Below are 17,433 nucleotides of genomic sequence, written 5' to 3'. Positions count from 1 at the left end.
ACCGTCGCTGAAAACAAAGACGGTTCTTCAGTCGAGGAAGGAGAGAGAGGAAAGCCCCACTCTCTCACTTCAGTATCTCACCTTGTTATTCATAGATTCTCAATTTGCTATTTTTGTAGCTTTGGCAACTGTGTGTGTTTTCTACCCCGGTTCTCTCCCCTCCCCTGCAGACTGTACAGACTCTCCCCTCCCCTGCAGACTGTACAGACTCTCCCCTCCCCTGCAGACTGTACAGACTCTCCCCTCCCCTGCAGACTGTACAGACTCTCCCCTCCCCTGCAGACTGTACAGACTCTCCCCTCCCCTGCAGACTGTACAGACTCTCCCCTCCCCTGCAGACTGTACAGACTCTCCCCTCCCCTGCAGTCTGTACAGACTCTCCCCTCCCCTGCAGACTGTACAGACTCTCCCCTCCCCTGCAGACTGTACAGACTCTCCCTCCCCTGCAGACTGTACAGACTCTCCCCTCCCCTGCAGACTGTACAGACTCTCCCCTCCCCTGCAGACTGTACAGACTCTCCCCTCCCCTGCAGTCTGTACAGACTCTCCCCTCCCCTGCAGACTGTACAGACTCTCCCCTCCCCTGCAGACTGTACAGACTCTCCCCTCCCCTGCAGACTGTACAGACTCTCCCCTCCCCTGCAGACTGTACAGACTCTCCCCTCCCCTGCAGACTGTACAGACTCTCCCCTCCCCTGCAGACTGTACAGACTCTCCCCTCCCCTGCAGACTGTACAGACTCTCCCCTCCCCTGCAGACTGTACAGACTCTCCCCTCCCCTGCAGACTGTACAGACTCTCCCCTCCCCTGCAGACTGTACAGACTCTCCCCTCCCCTGCAGACTGTAACCCTTCTAGTATGGTGTACCATGCGCACAACCCATGTAGAACTCCTGTTCTCCGGCAGCGTTTGGAACGATATGCGGTCAAGAACGCCAAGTTCATCTCAGCCTACGCTGCCCTTCAGTCCCTTGACTTTTTGGCCCTGAAGGAGACATGGATCATCCCAGAGAACACTGCTACACCAGCTGCTCTCTCTTCATCTGTTTTCTCTCATAGTCCGAGAGCTTCTGGTCGTCGCGGTGGTGGCACAGGGCTACTCATTACTCTCCCTCTCACCTGTCCATCTCCCCCTCTCACCTGTCTGCCAATTTGAATTCCATGTTGTCACTGTCACTTGTCCACTCAAACTCTTTCCACCCTCCTCCTCCTCTGTGCACTCACACAGAACTACCCTAGGCCCTGACCTCTTTCTCCCCTCTCTCTCTCTCTCTCTCTCTCCAGATGAAATCCTGTGACTAGTGAGGGTCTGGCTGCTCGACAACCTGACCACACAACTCCATCCCCTGCTCCAGACCATCTCTGGAGAATCTTCTCCCATTCCTCATCAACACATCCCTGACCACTGGCTGCATCCTCTCTGACTTCAACATGGCCAAGTCGCTCCCCTCCTCAGGAAACCACAGACCAGTATCCCCTTCCACCCACAACTTGATTGTACTGTCTCTGACCAACTCTCTCGTTATCTCTCTCAGAACCATCTTCTTGACTCTAACCAATCAGGCTTCAAGACAGGTCACTCAACTGAGACTGCTCTTCTCTGTGTCACTGAGACTCTTTGCTCTGCCAAATCTGACTCTCTCTCCTCTGTTGTCATCCTCCTAGATCTATCCGCTGCCTTCGACCCCCGTGAACCATCAGATCCTCCTCTCCACCCTCTCAGGGTTGGGCGTCTCTGGCTCTGCACACTCTTGGATTGCATCCTACCGGGCAGGCCGCTCCTACCAGGTGACGTGGAGAGGATCTGTATCTGCACCACGTACTCTCGCTTTTGGTGTCCCCCCAGGGCTCGGTTCTAGGTCCTCTCCTCTCTATAGACCAAGTCACTCAGCTCTGTCATATCCTCACATGGTCTCTCCTGTCATTGCTATGAGGAAGGACCTCTCCTCTCTATACACCAAGTCACTGGTCATATCCTCTCCTGTCATTGCTATGCGGATGACACTCAACTACTTTTCTCTTTCCCCCCCTTCTGACACCCAGGTGGCAACATGCTTCTCTGTCAGCCCACCGCCTCAAGCTAAACAAGACGAAGCTGCTCTTCCTCCCGGGGAAGGTCTTCCCGCTCCAAGACCTCTCCATCATGGTTGACAATTCCACATTGTCCCCCTCCTCCCCCGAATGCAAAGAAACTTGGCGTGACTCTGGACCACACCCTGTCGTTCTCTGCAAACAAAGCAGTGCCTCGTTCCTGCAGGTTCATGCTCTACAACATCCGTAGAGTATGACGCTACCCAACACAGGAAGCGGCGCAGGTCCTACTCCAGACACTTGTTCTCTTCTGTCTGGACTACTGCAATTTGCTGTGGGGTAACCCGGACCAGTGGGGTAACCCGGACCAGTGGGTCACCCGGACCAGTGGGGTAACCCGGACCAGTGGGGTAACCCGGACCAGTGGGTAACCCGGACCAGTGGGGTAACCCGGACCAGTGGGTAACCCGGACCAGTGGGGTAACCCGGACCAGTGGGGTAACCCGGACCAGTGGGGTAACCCGGACCAGTGGGTAACCCGGACCAGTGGGGTAACCCGGACCAGTGGGGTAACCCGGACCAGTGGGTAACCCGGACCAGTGGGGTAACCCGGACCAGTGGGGTAACCCGGACCAGTGTGAGGTGTGAAATTCAAATGTGTTTTTTTGCAACTCCCCGACACACCGTCAGAGAGTTGGGTCACGGACAGATTTCCATAGGATGAGACCTATGCGTGTGTTATGGTAAAGACCACAAGGGGCGAGTTTCAAGCTTTGGGAAGTTTTATTGTACCATTTCTACTGATCTGCGTGCCAGTCGTGACTTTCTTCTGCACACTTTCTCAGAACAGTTTCGTTTCAATTAATGTTTTTACTTTCTTAAAATCATTGTCACGTGATTAAATCATAAAAATCTGAATTAAAATGATCAAATCTAAAAAGGTTTAAATTATTTGTGAGATCACCAACCTCTGCCGTATGGACACATCGACACCATGATCCATTGGCGGAAAAATAAATTACAGCATATAACTCAGAGATAGACCTACTACTGCATAGGTCTATAGGCTATAACTTCCATAGAACTCAGAGATAGACCTACTACTGCATAGGTCTATAGGCTGTAACTTCCATAGAACTCAGAGATAGACCTACTGCAGTAGTAGGTCTATAGGCTGTAACTTCCATAGAACTCAGAGATAGACCTACTACTGCATAGGTCTATAGGCTATAACTTCCATAGAACTCAGAGATAGCCTATAGGTCAATGCAGCAGTAGGCCTATTAACTCAGAGATGGCCTATAGGCCAGTGCAGCAGTAGGCCTATTAACTCAGAGATGGCCTATAGGCCAGTGCAGCAGTAGGCCTATAACTTCCATCGTCAACTAAGTAAAATACATAGGCCTAAAGCCAACAAATAAAAACAGAAAATATCCTGATGAAAATGTGGGTTCGTTCTCGCTTTATTCCACCTGTCCGTCAGTCTTGAGCTATCGCTAATGAAGTGCAAAAGGCAGGCGACAAGCTTAGGTCTGCAGAACACACCCATAGAAACACATCGGGCTTAATCTGAAACCATTTAAAATGAGACTGAGTCCTCTCCCTTCACCTCTAGTATGACATTCCATACTCTTTTGGTCCAGACAGCATCAGATACATGGTCTACACATACTGAGACAGAGAGGTGCTGTTTCACTGTCCAGACTGCATCAGATACACGGTCTACACATACTGAGACAGAGAGGTGCTGTTTCACTGTCCAGACAGCATCAGATACATGGTCTACACATACTGAGACAGAGAGGAGCTGTTTCACTGTCCAGACAGCATCAGATACACGGGCTACACATACTGAGACAGAGAGGTGCTGTTTCACTGTCCAGACAGCATCAGATACACGGTCTACACATACTGAGACAGAGAGGAGCTGTTTCACTGTCCAGACAGCATCAGATACACGGTCTACACATACTGAGACAGAGAGGTGCTGTTTCACTGTCCAGACAGCATCAGATACACGGTCTACACATACTGAGACAGAGAGGTGCTGTTTCACTGTCCAGACAGCATCAGATACACGGTCTACACATACTGAGACAGAGAGGTGCTGTTTCACTGTCCAGACAGCATCAGATACATGGTCTACACATACTGAGACAGAGAGGTGCTGTTTCACTGTCCAGACAGCATCAGATACACGGGCTACACATACTGAGACAGAGAGGTGCTGTTTCACTGTCCAGACAGCATCAGATACACGGTCTACACATACTGAGACAGAGAGGTGCTGTTTCACTGTCCAGACAGCATCAGATACATGGTCTACACATACTGAGACAGAGGGGCTCTGTTTCACTGTCCAGACAGCATCAGATACACGGTCTACACATACTGGAGACAGAGAGGTGCTGTTTCACTGTCCAGACTGCATCAGATACATGGTCTACACATACTGAGACAGAGAGGTGCTGTTTCACTGTCCAGACAGCATCAGATACATGGTCTACACATACTGAGACAGAGAGGAGCTGTTTCACTGTCCAGACAGCATCAGATACATGGTCTACACATACTGTCCAGACAGCATCAGATACATGGTCTACACATACTGAGACAGAGAGGAGCTGTTTCCCTGTCCAGACAGCATCAGATACATGGTCTACACATACTGAGACAGAGAGGTGCTGTTTCACTGTCCAGACAGCATCAGATACATGGTCTACACATACTGAGACAGAGGGGTCTGTTTCACTGTCCAGACAGCATCAGATACACGGTCTACACATACTGGAGACAGAGAGGTGCTGTTTCACTGTCCAGACTGCATCAGATACATGGTCTACACATACTGAGACAGAGAGGTGCTGTTTCACTGTCCAGACAGCATCAGATACATGGTCTACACATACTGAGACAGAGAGGAGCTGTTTCCCTGTCCAGACAGCATCAGATACATGGTCTACACATACTGAGACAGAGAGGAGCTGTTTCACTGTCCAGACAGCATCAGATACATGGTCTACACATACTGAGACAGAGGGGTGCTGTTTCACTGTCCAGACAGCATCAGATACATGGTCTACACATACTGAGACAGAGAGGAGCTGTTTCACTGTCCAGACAGCATCAGATACACGGTCTACACATACTGAGACAGAGAGGTGCTGTTTCACTGTCCAGACAGCATCAGATACACGGTCTACACATACTGAGACAGAGAGGAGCTGTTTCACTGTCCAGACAGCATCAGATACATGGTCTACACATACTGAGACAGAGGGGCTCTGTTTCACTGTCCAGACAGCATCAGATACCTGGTCTACACATACTGAGACAGAGAGGTGCTGTTTCACTGTCCAGACAGCATCAGATACATGGTCTACACATACTGAGACAGAGGGGCTCTGTTTCACTGTCCAGACAGCATCAGATACATGGTCTACACATACTGAGACAGAGAGGTGCTGTTTCACTGTCCAGACTGCATCAGATACATGGTCTACACATACTGAGACAGAGAGGTGCTGTTTCACTGTCCAGACTGCATCAGATACACGGTCTACACATACTGAGACAGAGAGGTGCTGTTTCACTGTCCAGACAGCATCAGATACATGGTCTACACATACTGAGACAGAGAGGTGCTGTTTCACTGTCCAGACAGCATCAGATACATGGCCTACACATACTGAGACAGAGATTTGCTGTTTCACTGTCCAGACAGCATCAGATACATAGTCTACACATACTGAGACAGAGAGGTGCTGTTTCACTGTCCAGACAGCATCAGATACATGGCCTACACATACTGAGACAGAGATTTGCTGTTTCACTGTCCAGACAGCATCAGATACATGGTCTACACATACTGAGACAGAGAGGTGCTGTTTCACTGTCCAGACAGCATCAGATACATGGCCTACACATACTGAGACAGAGATTTGCTGTTTCACTGTCCAGACAGCATCAGATACACGGTCTACACATACTGAGACAGAGAGGTGCTGTTTCACTGTCCAGACAGCATCAGATACATGGTCTACACATACTGAGACAGAGAGGAGCTGTTTCACTGTCCAGACAGCATCAGATACATGGTCTACACATACTGAGACAGAGGGGCTCTGTTTCACTGTCCAGACAGCATCAGATACCTGGTCTACACATACTGAGACAGAGAGGTGCTGTTTCACTGTCCAGACAGCATCAGATACATGGTCTACACATACTGAGACAGAGAGGAGCTGTTTCACTGTCCAGACAGCATCAGATACATGGTCTACACATACTGTCCAGACAGCATCAGATACATGGCCTACACATACTGAGACAGAGATTTGCTGTTTCACTGTCCAGACAGCATCAGATACATGGTCTACACATACTGAGACAGAGAGGTGCTGTTTCACTGTCCAGACAGCATCAGATACATGGCCTACACATACTGAGACAGAGATTTGCTGTTTCACTGTCCAGACAGCATCAGATACATGGTCTACACATACTGAGACAGAGAGGTGCTGTTTCACTGTCCAGACAGCATCAGATACATGGTCTACACATACTGAGACAGAGAGGAGCTGTTTCACTGTCCAGACAGCATCAGATACATGGTCTACACATACTGAGACAGAGGGGCTCTGTTTCACTGTCCAGACAGCATCAGATACCTGGTCTACACATACTGAGACAGAGAGGTGCTGTTTCACTGTCCAGACAGCATCAGATACATGGTCTACACATACTGAGACAGAGAGGAGCTGTTTCACTGTCCAGACAGCATCAGATACATGGTCTACACATACTGTCCAGACAGCATCAATCATTCTACACATACTGAGACAGAGAGGAGCTGTTTCCCTGTCCAGACAGCATCAGATACATGGTCTACACATACTGAGACAGAGGGGTGCTGTTTCACTGTCCAGACAGCATCAGATACATGGTCTACACATACTGAGACAGAGGGGCTCTGTTTCACTGTCCAGACAGCATCAGATACACGGTCTACACATACTGAGACAGAGAGGTGCTGTTTCACTGTCCAGACAGCATCAGATACATGGTCTACACATACTGAGACAGAGAGGAGCTGTTTCCCTGTCCAGACAGCATCAGATACATGGTCTACACATACTGAGACAGAGAGGAGCTGTTTCCCTGTCCAGACAGCATCAGATACATGGTCTACACATACTGAGACAGAGAGGAGCTGTTTCACTGTCCAGACAGCATCAGATACATGGTCTACACATACTGAGACAGAGGGGTGCTGTTTCACTGTCCAGACAGCATCAGATACATGGTCTACACATACTGAGACAGAGAGGAGCTGTTTCACTGTCCAGACAGCATCAGATACACGGTCTACACATACTGAGACAGAGAGGTGCTGTTTCACTGTCCAGACAGCATCAGATACACGGTCTACACATACTGAGACAGAGAGGAGCTGTTTCACTGTCCAGACAGCATCAGATACATGGTCTACACATACTGAGACAGAGGGGCTCTGTTTCACTGTCCAGACAGCATCAGATACCTGGTCTACACATACTGAGACAGAGAGGTGCTGTTTCACTGTCCAGACAGCATCAGATACACGGTCTACACATACTGAGACAGAGGGGCTCTGTTTCACTGTCCAGACAGCATCAGATACATGGTCTACACATACTGAGACAGAGAGGTGCTGTTTCACTGTCCAGACTGCATCAGATACCTGGTCTACACATACTGAGACAGAGAGGTGCTGTTTCACTGTCCAGACAGCATCAGATACACGGTCTACACATACTGAGACAGAGAGGTGCTGTTTCACTGTCCAGACAGCATCAGATACATGGTCTACACATACTGAGACAGAGAGGTGCTGTTTCACTGTCCAGACAGCATCAGATACATGGCCTACACATACTGAGACAGAGATTTGCTGTTTCACTGTCCAGACAGCATCAGATACATGGTCTACACATACTGAGACAGAGAGGTGCTGTTTCACTGTCCAGACAGCATCAGATACATGGCCTACACATACTGAGACAGAGATTTGCTGTTTCACTGTCCAGACAGCATCAGATACATGGTCTACACATACTGAGACAGAGAGGTGCTGTTTCACTGTCCAGACAGCATCAGATACATGGTCTACACATACTGAGACAGAGTGGTGCTCTTATCAGAGATTGATGTGTTTTCTGTCGAGGCGCGTCTGAACAATACTTCAATATTTTATTTGGACGGGCGGGCCAGGCCCTTTAAGGTCCGCTCATAACGTTGGCCCTATTTACTCCATACAGAGGCTGGTCATTGACAACAATATTACAGTCAGATTCAATGATTTATACACACTAGATGACTGACAGGAAGTGCAGTTTTGAAGCCAACTTGCCGCCATCTTGGTTCTCCTCCTCCATTGTAAACATATTTAGGAAGTTATAGAAATGCAGTTATTAATGTCTACATTCGTGTATTCTATTATAGACACCTTAATGCTTACTTTAAAAAAAAAAGGTATATTATGAGGTGAGTAAATTAAAAATAAACTTTACAAAACTTCCTTATTACAGTATAATCTGTTTGAAAGTTCTAATATTACTGTCCACACAACAACAACCAAAAAAAAAATACATAAATACATTTCATTTTGTCCTCGTAACATTTAAATTAAATACTGTAGAATACCATTCATTCCTACGGAGGACTTCTCCTATTGGTTGGCCGAATGCTGGCTTCAAAGCCTCTCATTGGCTAAAACATAGCATCAGCAATACAGGGTTTATGTACGTCATTGGTCAGATCGTGAGAAGGGTGTAATTGCAGACCGCAATTAGGGATGTTTTCTGATATCGGTGTTTATTGATGGGAAATTACACGCATTGGCGCTCGCCATTGGTCTGTGGACGTTCCTTTCGTGTATGATTGTAGCTAAGCCTACCCCTTTTCCTAACCTTAACCTCATTCTCCTAACCTGCCATGCTAAATCACCTAACCTGCTATGTAAACAAATCATCTGTGTCTAAAAACAATCAGTCTCATAACACCGGAACTGACCGAATGGTAGGTGTCAACGGACTGACCAATGGCAGGTTGTTCCCTGATATCAAGAAACGCCCATATCAAGAAACGCCCCGAATTGCGGGTCTGCAATTACACCATATTGAGACCTGCGGTGGCAATTATTTTAGAATAAAACATTATTTATTTTTTTAAATGAAGCTAATCAAACAAACGCAGATCACCGGAAATCCAGCTGCACATGGTCACTATTATTATTGAACCAAACTAACGCCAAAAAAAGGACAGCTGAGGATGACAGTGTGATCACTAAACACCAGTTTATACACTACAATCCCCATGAAGTGTCATCGTTTTATGACATGGTAGACACAGCTAACCACATGACCGAGTACGAGATGAGTAGTTCCAATTCCAAACCGTTGGCGACAACAATAAAAATTAATTTAAAAAAAAAAGTGCAAATACGGTTTTATTGTCCAAAAACTTACCGTTAAATCGGAGCATGCACACGTAGATATATTCCTAGTCAAAACCGAGGAGAATGTTGTTCGGTATAGAAGAAACGGATCCCGTGCCAGTGTTACACACGCTCACAGAGTAGACCTCTCCCACCGACCTACCCCGTAAAACTGGCACGAGCTTTCTCCCGGACACCGGTTGAGCGCGAGTGCGTAGGGAGAGTGGTGCGCATGCGTGGACGCTGCTCGTTCAGGTGTGACGAGAGAGAGAGAGTGGAGTCGCTCATTGTTGATAGCACAATATATTGACTGTAGAATAATACAATATGAAATGAACGAATGAATGAGGGTTGCCTACAATCTGACGCAGCCTCTGTGTGCCATGATGTCATGCAGTGGACAGGCTGTGTGTGAAGGGAGTGTGTGAAGGGTAGATAACAGCTCAGCCTGTCCCTCCCTTTGGCACCATGGCACTTGTCTTTGAATTAAAGCGGTTCCCCTCCCAGTAATTAACTGCAAGTGTGTGCCACTGTATCAGTCACAATTAAAGGGTGCAACCTGTAATTGGTACAAGTGTTTTAATAAAATAGCCATTGTGATTGTTAAATAATAACTTATGAATGCCTCATGAACTTAGTTCAAGTGCTGCACCACAGATCGTCCCTTTAAGTCATCTTGAAAACACTGCGCTGGGTAAAGTCAGTGTAGAGAATAGAGTTGTCAGTATCCCAGAGTGGACAGAGCTCCTCCTGCTCTCTGGAGAAATACTTGTCAAAATGACCCTCTAGATACGGACATACACCGACGCGACCACACAGCAGATCGTCAAAACAGGTTTAGCAGTGAAGATATGTTGTTCTCCATTGGCCAATCAACTCTCCAATTACTATAGCGCTTTCCTAATACTGGTTATTTTAATGTTTCTAAATGTCCCGTTTTATTCCACGGGAAATAGCTGGACAGTCCCGAGACTGTGCCTGAAACCAGACCTTACCCACCGGGTACAGACATCAATTCAACGTCTATTTCCACGTTTCATTGAAATGACGTGGAAACAACATTCTCCACCCTTTCTCCCAAAGTGTGCACAGTGCACAATCCCAATCATGGATTTAAAAGCATTGGATTGCTGTAAGCATAGGCTGGACAGAGTTTCCACCATTGTTAAATCCATGACGGGAAGTCCGCAAGTGTACACTTTGGGAGAAGGGTGGAGAAAACGGGATGAAGTCTTAGCGTTGGGAACTAGCTGGCTGAAAACAGACCAATTAGCTCTGTGGAGAGAACAGCCCCTAGTCTCTTTGTTTAGGCATCTGATGGTTGCTATGTAAACACACAGTACAATGAGACGTTCTAGAACACTGCACACACAGTACAATGAGACGTTCTAGAACACTGCACACACAGTACAATGAGACGTTCTAGAACACTGCACACACAGTACAATGAGACGTTCTAGAACACTGCACACACACAGTACAATGAGACGTTCTAGAACACTGCACACAGCACAATGAGACGTTCTAGAACACTGCACACACAGTACAATGAGACGTTCTAGAACACTGCACACACAGTACAATGAGACGTTCTAGAACACTGCACACACAGTACAATGAGACGTTCTAGAACACTGCACACACACAGCACAATGAGACGTTCTAGAACACTGCACACACAGTACAATGAGACGTTCTAGAACACTGCACACACACAGTACAATGAGACGTTCTAGAACACTGCACACACAGTACAATGAGACGTTCTAGAACACTGCACACACACAGTACAATGAGACGTTCTAGAACACTGCACACACAGTACAATGAGACGTTCTAGAACACTGCACACACAGTACAATGAGACGTTCTAGAACACTGCACACACACAGTACAATGAGACGTTCTAGAACACTGCACACACACAGTACAATGAGACGTTCTAGAACACTGCACACACAGCACAATGAGACGTTCTAGAACACTGCACACACAGTACAATGAGACGTTCTAGAACACTGCACACACAGTACAATGAGACGTTCTAGAACACTGCACACACAGTACAATGAGACGTTCTAGAACACTGCACACAGTACAATGAGACGTTCTAGAACACTGCACACACACAGTACAATGAGACGTTCTAGAACACTGCACACACAGTACAATGAGACGTTCTAGAACACTGCACACACAGTACAATGAGACGTTCTAGAACACTGCACACACACAGTACAATGAGACGTTCTAGAACACTGCACACACACAGTACAATGAGACGTTCTAGAACACTGCACACACACAGTATACAATGAGACGTTCTAGAACACTGCACACACACAGTACAATGAGACGTTCTAGAACACTGCACACACAGCACAATGAGACGTTCTAGAACACTGCACACACAGTACAATGAGACGTTCTAGAACACTGCACACACAGCACAATGAGACGTTCTAGAACACTGCACACAGCACAATGAGACGTTCTAGAACACTGCACACACAGTACAATGAGACGTTCTAGAACACTGCACACACAGTACAATGAGACGTTCTAGAACACTGCACACACAGTACAATGAGACGTTCTAGAACACTGCACACACACAGTACAATGAGACGTTCTAGAACACTGCACACAGCACAATGAGACGTTCTAGAACACTGCACACACAGTACAATGAGACGTTCTAGAACACTGCACACACAGCACAATGAGACGTTCTAGAACACTGCACACACAGTACAATGAGACGTTCTAGAACACTGCACACACAGCACAATGAGACGTTCTAGAACACTGCACACACAGCACAATGAGACGTTCTAGAACACTGCACACACAGTACAATGAGACGTTCTAGAACACTGCACACACAGTACAATGAGACATTCTAGAACACTGCACACACAGTACAATGAGACGTTCTAGAACACTGCACACACACAGCACAATGAGACGTTCTAGAACACTGCACACACAGCACAATGAGACGTTCTAGAACACTGCACACACAGTACAATGAGACGTTCTAGAACACTGCACACACAGCACAATGAGACGTTCTAGAACACTGCACACAGCACAATGAGACGTTCTAGAACACTGCACACACAGTACAATGAGACGTTCTAGAACACTGCACACAGCACAATGAGACGTTCTAGAACACTGCCTATGGAACCCTGAGAATGGGGAAAATGATGTCATAGTGAGTGATGTCATAAATGCTGTACTAAAATATATATACATTTACATTTACATTTAAGTCATTTAGCAGACGCTCTTATCCAGAGCGACTTACAAATTGGTGCATTCACCTTATAAATAGATAACGTTATGTTAATGAGCTGATCACATGACTGGATAAACACTGATTGGGAATTATAAGAAGTGAAGAAAATAAACATTAACATTCAACACTCCATTTTTCTGACATGACAAAGACACAATAAAACCAAATTGTTCACAACATTTTTAATGGGCAAGATTCAAAAACACACCAGAAGCTCTGAGGAAGGCCAACACATAAAAGCTTAACAAATCTAAGTAACACTGGCAAGAGCAGTGTGCAAGTCAAATGATTCCCACGCAACAAGCCCACTCACATGTGCAAGTGCTTTCCCCATTTTAAGATTGGAGAAAAACAATGTGAAACCTGCTCACTGCTCTGTAATGAGCTTTACGTATCAGCCTCTGATTGGATGTGAGGACGATTCGTAAAGCTTATTAAAGAGCAGTGATACTATCGAGTATGTAGCAGTGTGTAGGTTTATCCTTTTTGTCTCGTTTTATTCAACTGTTACCATGCACCCAGAGATAGCTCAGATGTGCTTTTTGAATTTCCTATTTTAAAGATTGAAAACAACAAGTATACCATACATGAAGAATAATGTTGATCTCGATTACAATATTTGGCATTAAATTGTGTTTATATTCAAAAACACACAATTACACAATTGTTATTTTTGGTAGCTAGACAAGTGCAAAACATGCGTTTTGGAATTACACTGAACAAAAATATAAAAACGCAACATGTAAAGTGTTGGTCCCATGTTTCATGAGCTGAAATAAAAGATCCCAGAAATGTTCCCATATGCGCAAAAAGCTTATTTCTCTCAAATTTGTGCACTAATTTGTTTACATCCCTGTTAGTGAACATTTCTCCTTTGTCAAGATAATCCATCCACCTGACAGGTGTGGCATATCAAGAAGCTGATTTAAACAGCATGATCATTACACAGGTGCACCTTGTGCTGGGGGACAATAAAAGGCCACTCTAAAAATGCTACAGATGTCTCAAGTTGAGGGAGCGTGCAATTGGCATGCTGACAACAGGAATGTCCACCAGAGCTGTTGCCAGATAATTGAATGTTAATTTCTCTACTATAAGCCACCTCCAATGTCGTTTTAGAGAATTTGGCAGTACGTCCAACCGGCCTCACAACCGCAGACAGCGTGTAACCACGCCAGCACAGGACCTCCACATCCGGCTTCATCACCTGCAGGATTGGGGGGTGCTGAGGAGTATTTCTGTCTGTAATAAAGCCATTTTGTGTGGAAAAACTCATTATGTTTGGCTGGGCCTGTCTGCCAAGGCTGCAGTCATGTTAAATCCATAGATTAGGACGTAATACATTTATTTACATTGACTGATTTCCTTATATGAACTGAAACTCAGTAAAATCTTTGAAATTGTTTGTCGTTTTTACATTTTTGTTCAGTGTAGTTAATTCTGGATCTAAAATGTCCTTAAAGTCCAGGAGGTTCTAGAGTGAAAAAGGTTCTAACAGTCTAGAACATTCTACAGTCTCTGGCTTTGGTTCCATATCTCAGCACCACATGTTAGCTTGGTCCTTTAGTTGTAGACTGCGTCCCAAATGCTACGCACTTCCCTTTATAGAGCTCCAAAAGTAGTGAACGACGTAGGGAACAGGGTGCCATTTTGGACGCAGGCTTAGTCAATACAGGAGAGCTGTACATACTGTATAAAACACAAGATAAACGCTGTGATACTAACAATTAGACACAATGCTACTGCCAAACAGAACTCCTATACAGTCAGTGAATAGGAGGACAACACAGTATACAAGTAGGAGAAACAACAGTGAGAGGAGTAGAACCTATAGGTCCTATAGGGTAGGAGGAGAACCTATAGGGTAAGAGGAGAACCTATATGGTAAGAGGAGAACCTATAGGGTAAGAGGAGAACCTATAGGGTAGGAGGAGAACCTATAGGGTAAGAGGAGAACCTATAGGGTAAGAGGAGAACCTATAGGGTAAGAGGAGAACCTATATGGTAAGAGGAGAACCTATATGGTAAGAGGAGAACCTATAGGGTAAGAGGAGAACCTATAGGTCCTATAGGGTAAGAGGAGAACCTATAGGGTAAGAGGAGAACCTATAGGGTAAGAGGAGAACCTATAGGGTAGGAGGAGAACCTATAGGTCCTATAGGGTAAGAGGAGAACCTATAGGGTAAGAGGAGAACCTATAGGGTAAGAGGAGAACCTATAGGGTAAGAGGAGAACCTATAGGTCCTATAGGGTAAGAGGAGAACCTATAGGGTAAGAGGAGAACCTATAGGTCCTATAGGGTAAGAGGAGAACCTATATGGTAGGAGGAGAACCTATATGGTAAGAGGAGAACCTATATGGTAGGAGGAGAACCTATAGGTCCTATAGGGTAAGAGGAGAACCTATATGGTAAGAGGAGAACCTATAGGGTAAGAGGAGAACCTATAGGTCCTATAGGGTAAGAGGAGAACCTATATGGTAAGAGGAGAACCTATAGGGTAAGAGGAGAACCTATAGGTCCTATAGGGTAAGAGGAGAACCTATATGGTAAGAGGAGAACCTATAGGGTAAGAGGAGAACCTATAGGTCCTGTATGGTAAGAGAACAGGAGTGTCGACAATACCCTCTGTTTTGGCCCACAGACGTGGCAGTTGAGAAGCCCCAACTTGCATTTAGATACCGGAAGATTTCATGGACCCCCAGACATGGTGGATGGTTATTGGGGTGATTAGCTCTCCTCTAGCCAGGAAGGAGGCTCCGTGCCGGGCATGGGTAGCTTGGTGCTTGCCTGCTGCAGGCTGAGCTCCAGGTGCTGGTGGTTGGAGGTGCTGTAGGAAGCTACAGCACCATGGAGCAATACCAACTGATGCTGGAGAACCTTTACCTGGGGGGGAGAGAGAGATGGGAGAGGAGGGAGAGAGAGGGGGGGTGAGGGTAGGGGGAGGAGGGAGGGAGGGGGAGGGAGGGGAGAGGAGGGAGGGAGAGGAGGGAGGGAGGGGGAGGAGGGAGGGAGAGGGGAGAGAGGGGGAGGGAGGGAGGGAGAGGGAGGGGAGGGAAAGGAGGGAGAGAGAGTGGAGAGAGAGGGGGGAGAGAGGGGAGAGGAGGGAGGGGAGAGAGGGTGAGGGGAGAGAGAGGGGAGAGAGAGGGGGAGGGGAGAGAGAGGGGAGAAAGTGGGAGGGAGAGAGGGAGGGAGAGGGAGGAGAGAGAGGGGGGAGAGAGAGGGGAGAAGGAGGGAAGGGGGAGGGTGGGTGGGAGAGGGAGGGAGGGAGGGTGGGAGAGGGAGGGAAAGGGGTGAATGAGTGTGTTCCATCGAAATCCTCTACCCCCCCACTCTCCCTCCAGGGTTAGGGTTATCCCTGGCCATGACTCCACTCTCTGAGGGTGACTCAGTAAGAGCTGATCCCTGGCCATGACTCCACTCTCTGAGGGTGACTCAGTAAGAGCTGATCCCTGGCCATGACTCCACTCTCTGAGGGTGACTCAGTAAGAGCTGATCCCTGGCCATGACTCCACTCTCTGAGGGTGACTCAGTAAGAGCTGATCCCTGGCCATGACTCCACTCTCTGAGGGTGACTCAGTAAGAGCTGATCCCTGGCCATGACTCCACTCTCTTGAGGGTGACTCAGTAAGAGCTGATCCCTGGCCATGACTCCACTCTCTGAGGGTGACTCAGTAAGAGCTGATCCCTGGCCATGACTCCACTCTCTGAGGGTGACTCAGTAAGAGCTGATCCCTGGCCATGACTCCACTCTCTGAGGGTGACTCAGTAAGAGCTGATCCCTGGCCATGACTCCACTCTCTGAGGGTGACTCAGTAAGAGCTGATCCCTGGCCATGACTCCACTCTCTGAGGGTGACTCAGTAAGAGCTGATCCCTGGCCATGACTCCACTCTCTGAGGGTGACTCAGAAGGAGTTGGGATATGCAAAAAAAGAACATTTCCATTTCCCAGCGGTCCGGCCTACCCACCGGTCCCAGTTAGCCAGCGGTCCCAGTTAGCCAGCGGTCCCAGTTAGCCAGCGGTCCCAGTTAGCCAGCGGTCCCAGTTAGCCAGCGGTCCCAGCTAGCCAGCGGTCCCAGCTAGCCAGCGGTCCCAGTTAGCCAGCGGTCCCAGTTACCCAGCGGTCCCAGTTACCCAGCGGTCCCAGTTAGCCAGCGGTCCCAGTTAGCCAGCGGTCCCAGTTAGCCAGCGGTCCCAGTTAGCCAGCGGTCCCAGCTAGCCAGCGGTCCCAGTTAGCCAGCGTTCCCAGTTAGCCAGCGGTCCCAGTTAGCCAGCGGTCCCAGTTAGCCAGCGGTCCCAGTTAGCCAGCGGTCCCAGTTAGCCAGCGGTCCCAGTTAGCCAGCGTTCCCAGTTACCCAGCGGTCCCAGTTAGCCAGCGGTCCCAGTGCCGCGGTCCCAGTTAGCCAGCGGTCCCAGTTACCCAGCGGTCCCAGTTACGGTCCCAGTTAGCCAGCGGTCCCAGTTAGCCAGCGGTCCCAGTTACCCAGCGGTCCCAGTTAGCCAGCGGTCCCAGTTAGCCAGCGGTCCCAGTTAGCCAGCGGTCCCAGTTACCCAGCGGTCCCAGTTAGCCAGCGGTCCCAGTTAGCCAGCGGTCCCAGTTAGCCAGCGGTCCCAGTTAGCCA

The 17,433-nt window shown here is 47.7% G+C and overlaps 2 protein-coding genes across 43 annotated transcripts in view; both read right to left on the bottom strand.

Moving 5' to 3' along the window:
• LOC106578213 (FH2 domain-containing protein 1) overlaps window positions 1–9,891 on the bottom strand; it is a 53,902-nt gene extending 44,011 nt beyond the window's left edge. For all 3 annotated transcript variants that reach the window (XM_045713761.1, XM_045713759.1, XM_045713760.1), the window contains exon 1: window positions 9,539–9,891. The gene's annotated coding sequence lies outside the window, so the exon portion shown is untranslated. The remainder of the gene's footprint in view (window positions 1–9,538) is intronic.
• Window positions 9,892–12,978: 3,087 nt separating this feature from the next.
• The window catches only part of LOC106578212 (arfaptin-1), a 33,782-nt gene continuing 29,327 nt past the window's right edge, over window positions 12,979–17,433 (bottom strand). For 2 of the 40 annotated variants that reach the window (XM_045713754.1, XM_045713755.1), the window contains exon 9: window positions 12,979–15,695. In XM_045713754.1, the coding sequence (XP_045569710.1) occupies window positions 15,540–15,695 (156 nt within the window). In that variant the 3' untranslated portion in view covers window positions 12,979–15,539. The remainder of the gene's footprint in view (window positions 15,696–17,433) is intronic. The other 38 variants (XR_006767689.1, XR_006767690.1, XR_006767696.1 and 35 more) reach the window with 38 other exon arrangements.

Source organism: Salmo salar, unplaced genomic scaffold, assembly GCF_905237065.1.
Source record: "Salmo salar unplaced genomic scaffold, Ssal_v3.1, whole genome shotgun sequence".
NCBI classification, from domain to species: domain Eukaryota; kingdom Metazoa; phylum Chordata; class Actinopteri; order Salmoniformes; family Salmonidae; genus Salmo; species Salmo salar.
Note: the sequence above shows the minus strand (reverse complement) of the source record. Positions and strands in the feature narration are given on the sequence as shown.